The sequence below is a fragment of the Terrapene carolina genome, unplaced genomic scaffold (genome assembly GCF_002925995.2).
Source record: "Terrapene carolina triunguis isolate 2854851 unplaced genomic scaffold, T_m_triunguis-2.0 Scaffold31975, whole genome shotgun sequence".
NCBI classification, from domain to species: Eukaryota; Metazoa; Chordata; order Testudines; family Emydidae; genus Terrapene; species Terrapene triunguis.
Genome location: NW_020696326.1, coordinates 1,093 through 6,731, shown reverse-complemented (window position 1 = coordinate 6,731; position 5,639 = coordinate 1,093). Strand labels below are relative to the sequence as shown.

At 60.7% G+C, this 5,639-nt stretch overlaps 1 protein-coding gene across 1 annotated transcript in view; it reads right to left on the bottom strand.

Annotated features, from left to right (window-relative positions):
• Nucleotides 1-75: 75 nt before the first annotated feature.
• LOC112105111 (cartilage acidic protein 1-like) overlaps nucleotides 76-5,639 on the bottom strand; it is a gene marked incomplete at its 3' end in the record, with an annotated part of 5,814 nt that continues 250 nt past the window's right edge. The window contains exons 2-5 of the mRNA XM_026663036.2: nucleotides 3,713-3,847; nucleotides 3,201-3,346; nucleotides 1,719-1,855; nucleotides 76-158 (exon numbers count right to left, since the gene is read on the bottom strand). Coding sequence (XP_026518821.1) covers nucleotides 76-158; nucleotides 1,719-1,855; nucleotides 3,201-3,346; nucleotides 3,713-3,847 — 501 coding nt within the window. The remainder of the gene's footprint in view (nucleotides 159-1,718; nucleotides 1,856-3,200; nucleotides 3,347-3,712; nucleotides 3,848-5,639) is intronic.

Sequence of the window (5,639 nt, the reverse complement as noted above, 5' to 3'; positions counted from 1 at the left end):
TCCCCAGGCAGCACAGCCTGGGGCATCTCAGCACCTGGCCCAGCCCCTGAGGGGCAGCAGGCGTGGGGGACTCACCAGTGCCCCGGCCCTCGGGCTCCATGGCGTCTCCTGGGTTCAGCTCCTCGATCACGGGGTCCGAGTGCTCCCTGCGGATGATCCTGCAGGGCCAGGCAGGGGACGAGGGTGAGAGCCAGGCTCTGGGGCCCCCAACCCCACCGGCTGCCCGAGCCCCTCCATGTCTGCTGGCCACATGACCCCCTGCCACGCGAGCCTCTGGCTCCACGCAGGGTCCCTGGGCTGCAAGGGGCAGGGTTGGCAGAGGGGGCAGCCGTGTCGGGCGAGAGCCCATGCCAGCGCTGCATCCTGGCGGGAGCCCTGCCTGGCGCACACAGCATCGTCTCCCTTCGGCACCAGGCAGGGACAGACTCGGAGCCCCTGCTGGAGAGACTGCCAGGATCCGGCAGAGCCAGATGGGCCTTAGTGCGGGCGAATGGCGGGGCCGGAGAGTGGCCATGGGGCTGGCCGTGTGGACACTTGGCACTATCCATCCAGGACAAAGGAGCTATCAATCCCCACAATTAACGAGGGGCCATTAGTGCTGTGAGTGAGGGGCTAATAATGACTCATAGACTCATAGACTTTAAGGTCAGAAGGGACCATTATGATCATCTAGTCTGACCTCCCGCATAATGCAGGCCACAAAAGCTGACCCACCCACTCCTGGAATAATTCTCTCCCTTGACTCAGCTGTTGAAGTCCCCAGATCGTGATTTAAAGACTTCAAGTCGCAGAGAATCCTCCAGCAAGCGACCCCTGCCCCATGCTGCGGAGGAAGGCGAAAAACCTCCAGGGCCTTTGCCAATCTACCCTGGAGGAAAATCCCTTCCTGACCCCAAATATGGCGATCAGCAGAACCCCGAGCATGCGGGCAAGATTCTCAAGCTAGACCCACATTGACCATTGATACTAATTACCTGCGATGGCATGTTATTGACCTATTGACTAAAATCACGTTATCCCATCAAACCATCCCCTCCATAAACTTATCAAGCTTAATCTTAAAGCCAGAGAGGTCTTTCGCCCCCACTGTTTCCTTCGGAAGGCTGTTCCAGAATTTCACCCCTCTGACGGTTAGAAACCGTCGTCTAATTTCAAGCCTAAACTTCCCGACGGCCAGTCTCGGACCAGGAGCTCCAATTCCTCCATTTTGTTACCTAGGCTTCTCGCATTGGTGTATAAACATCTTAATTGATGCCGTTTAGCCTCTCTCACATTCGTTATCCAATTTGGTACGGACACCGTACCGCCAGTATGACCTATTAGTCTAGTATCCATCCCCCCCCTCCTCCTTATGTCCAATCTCTTCCCCCTGGCTATATCTGTTCTTATCTCGTCACCCTCCTTCTCAATATTGTAATGTGGCGTGGAGATTAACTGGACATCTCCCAACCGTCTCCCCCAAAGGGCTTAGTCACAGTGGCTGGTGCCCGTGGGCTCTCGTGGGCACACCTCCTGCTCCTGGGCACGGAGCACAGCTCCACGCCAGGGGCACCGGAATCCAGCCCGCCCGCCCGCCCGCCCTACCTCCTGGGCACGCAGCCGCGGCCCCCGGCTCTCCTGGGCATGTGGCCCATCTCCTGGGTGGGCAGGTGAGCTGCTCCCAGCCCCCGCTCGGTAGGCAGCCTGCCCTCTGACCCTGCCCCGGCGGGCGGCCCTACCGGAAGAGGCGGTTGGCGGAGGAGCCCCGGTACGCAATGTTGTTGAAGAACACCTCCAGCTCCTGGTCGTTGTCGAAGTCAGCCGCGAGGACGGTGCGGACGGGGGACGGCATGGAGAACTTGGGCGTGGCGATGTCCTGCGGGAGAGACGGGTCAGGGTGTAGTTCTAGGATTTATTGTTTGTATTTTGTATAATTTAGAGTGAAGGATAAAGAATAATAAGATAATAATGTAGCCATGGTTGTTTTTCTTCTGCATTGCAACTTGATGTTCCTGTTCAAAATGTTCTATGGAAATTAATTGTGGTTTGTGTGTGAATGAGGAATTTGTGTGCTAAGAGAGAAGTGTGAAGGCCATCGCTGAACCAGATGTTCTAGGGAGAAACCAGAGACAGACGCAAGGGTGCCAGGAGGCTGCAACACGCCCCTATTGACATGTCAGAGGAAGGCAGATTGACGACTGTAAAGATGAGACAGGCACCTATCAATGGGGACAAGAGAGCAGTGATCAAACCCAGTCTGGGGTAACTCCCTGAGAGACTTGAGGAAAGAACAAGATAAAGGATGAGAAGGACAATTTAAGAAAACAAGCCCTTGTCAAACAACCATTGATTACAGCATGACGGTGCAGAACTCGTTGGTCCCAGTGAAGGAAAATCACTATATAAACAGGGGGCCTTGCCATGAAACTTTGGGTTCGTCCTGCCAAGACTTCCCCAGAGCAGCGTGTCGCAACCAACAGAACCCGGCTCCTCCCTACCCGTGATCAACCTAGCTGCCCACAGAGAGAGAGAGAGAGAGAGAATGTGTGTGTGTGTGTGATTGAATGCACATGCTAACCGTTGTATCTCCAATAAACGCAGTTTGTTGCCATTTCCCTTGAAAAAGATCCCGTGTGCTTCTTATAAGCATAAGGGCCACAGAGCGACGGGGGCTGGGCAGCACAGCGGGCAGCACCAAGGGATATCTTTATGAGTCCGGCATGCCTCAGTTTCCCCTGCACTGTTCCCCCGTGGGTGGGACAGGACTGTTTTCAATCAGGGCAGGCGGAGACAAGGGTGGTGTCGCCTGGCTGTCTGGGTCTGGCCCCAGATCAGTGGAGATTTGAGACGCCGATGGCAAATCCAGTCCCCAGGACACTGACACCCAGTGCCCCAGGGGACAGAGATCTCCCCGCCTCTGCGCAGGGAGGCTGAGCCACCCCCCCAGCTGGAGATCAAAGGGCTGGGGGGCTCAGAGGGGGGCTGCTGGAAGAAGCCGGGGCTCTCACCGGGAGTCGGACCAAGGAGGTCACAGCCCGACAGAGCTGGAACCAGGGGCGCCCTACAGCCTGGCCGGGCGCGGGGCTCCCCAGAATGGGCCGTGAGTGACCCCCTGCAGGGAGAGCTGGGACAGCAAGCCCCCCGGGGAGGGTGTGGAAGCCTGGGGGAGCTGGGGGCCCTGATCCCAGTGCCCCTCGGCAGCGTGTGCGCCCCACTCTCACCCGGAAGCGGACCCGCCCGCTGGCGCTCATCTGCAGGTAGAGGCGGTGGGGTCCATTCCAGTTGCCGTAGACGATGTCCACTTTGCCGTCACGGTTGAAGTCGGCCAGGGCCACGCCGCGGCCGTGCTGGTAGGGGTCGTCCAGGCCTGCAGGGCAGCAGAGGAGATTGTTTGGGAGTGGGGCCAAGGACAGTGACACCCCCAGCCCCACAGCAGAGGGAGCCCCATCTCCGCCTGGGCCGGGCGCCGCGGGGGGCTCTGTGTGGCATGCGGCCGGCCGCCCCCAGAGACAGCGGGGCCAACTCGGCTGCCCTATTCCCCCCCGTCCCATTCTGCCAGTGCCGCTTGGCCCCCGACCCTGATAGACCCACGCTCGGGGTCCCCAGCTCGGCCTCCCACGGGCCCTGTGGGTATCGCTCAGGCGCTCTGGCCCCTGTAATGCCAGGCCTGGCCACGCCACCGCCCCCCCCCTCCCGCCGGCTGCAGGTCCCTCACCCGCCTGCGCTCACTCACCGACGCTGGCAGCTGCGTCGACGAAGCTGCCGTCCCCCTGGTTGTGGAAGAGGAAGTTGGGCCCATTCTCGTTATCGCAGAATATGTCCGAGGCGCTGGTGCTCAGGATGGGGCCCACGGCCACCCCGCGGCCGCCTGGGGACAGCAGGGCACAGGTCAGGCCCCAGAGCTTGTTAGCACAGAAATCAGTGACTTTCAGCCAAGTCCATCTTGGGCCAGACGGCCTGGACCCCCCCTCTTCCAGTCCTCCCAAGCAGACTGCCAGCTTCCAGCGACCCCACCTCCAACACCCCACCCCCGTTTCTCCTTCTCCTTGTCTTTGTCTGGCTTCCTGGGCAGAGAGTCACCTGGTCCTCACCTGGTCGCATCCCCCTCCTGGGTCTCAGGTTACGAAGGGCACCAGCCATCGCCTATGTGCAGGCAGCTGGAGCAGTGTCACCTGCCCCAGAGGGTCCCAGCCGAAGTCACACACCCCTATTCCCCCCACCGAGGTATTGGTGCAGCACACAGGGAAACTGAGGCACACACCGTATTCATGCAAAACAGTAAAACTCACCTAGGCTCACCAGTAAGACTCACATACACCATAACAAGGGGAAGTCCCCAGTCGTCCCACTCCCCCAGCAGCATGCCGAAGCCTCGACCCGCGCGCTAGGGGGCCCCGGCAGCAAACATGGCAATGTAGGGCACCCTGCTCACTGCATTCCTTGATCTCCAGGGAGCAGAGACCTACGCGTGAACTCACCCTGTCCCCTTGGGCTCTGGGCCGCAGGGGCTACATATCCCTGACCAGGGGAAACTGAGGCTCTTTCCCGCTGTCTGCACCCGAGGGGCAAAGATCCCAGCCCTGCTAGGCGTGGGTCAGCCCTGGAAGCCACTCGGCGCGGAGATTCCTGCAGCTCTGCCACCTTTGGGATCAGACAAACTCCTCGGAGTGGCGGAGTGACTGTTTGCCTGTTGATAACTGTCTCTATCTCCTCGCTGGAGTCAGCTCCAGGACCGGCTCCCACGCTATCCCTGGGGTGAGATGGGGGAAGCAACCGCTCTCTTGGGACTGGAAGTGGCTTGAACTTTGTGATTTTGGGGGTACATTATGAGGCCGTGTGGCTGGCCGGGGGCGCGCTAGGCTGGGGAGCCCAAGGGGACCATCTGGGACTCCACGGCAAGACTGTTGTAGGACTTTGAAAGTCCACATTTGTTACTGGCCTGGTGAAAGCTAATAACAGACCCCACCACTGGTCTGGGGCGTCTGCCCTTCCAGACAGTGACATCCCGTTCTAACCCTCAGCACCTGCCATCTCCCCTGGCCCCCCACACTCACGGCCTTTCCCGCCGGCTCCCCACGGCAGGCTTGGCCCTTGGGCGGGGCCAGGGGGATACAGGAGGTCGGAGCAGCTGTGAACCAGGCTCTGGCAGGTCTGGGGCAAGGGACAGCCAACCCCAGCTCTGGGGGGCCCAGCCCCTGGCCCCCGCCCCTCTCTAGCTGGATAGGAAAGATCGAGGTGGGGACCCTGCCCTTGGCTGCTCCCCCAGGAGCCAGGCCTTCCCGGGTACCCAGGGACAGGCCGGGAGAGGCAGTGAGTGCAGGGGCCGGCCATGGGCAAATCCACCCGGACGCTGTCCCCAATGCCCACGGAGCAGCCATGGCAGCTGCCCGCATGGCGCCATCCTTGCGAACCAGCTGCCCATGCGATTTGCTGCGGAGACCCGGCACTCCCGGGGCAAGGGTCGGAGATGGAGCAAGACAGCCCAGGGGGAGACCTTGGAGCCCAGACTCCCTACCGGGGTGGGGGGGGGCTGGCTCCAGGCCCCTCGCTCTGGGGATTGTCCTCATGCAGCCCCCCTTCCTGGGCAGGAGTCACAGATGGTGCTGTCACCCAGCCCAGAGACAGCCCCAGCACCATGTGTGCCAGGCATGCCACCTGCT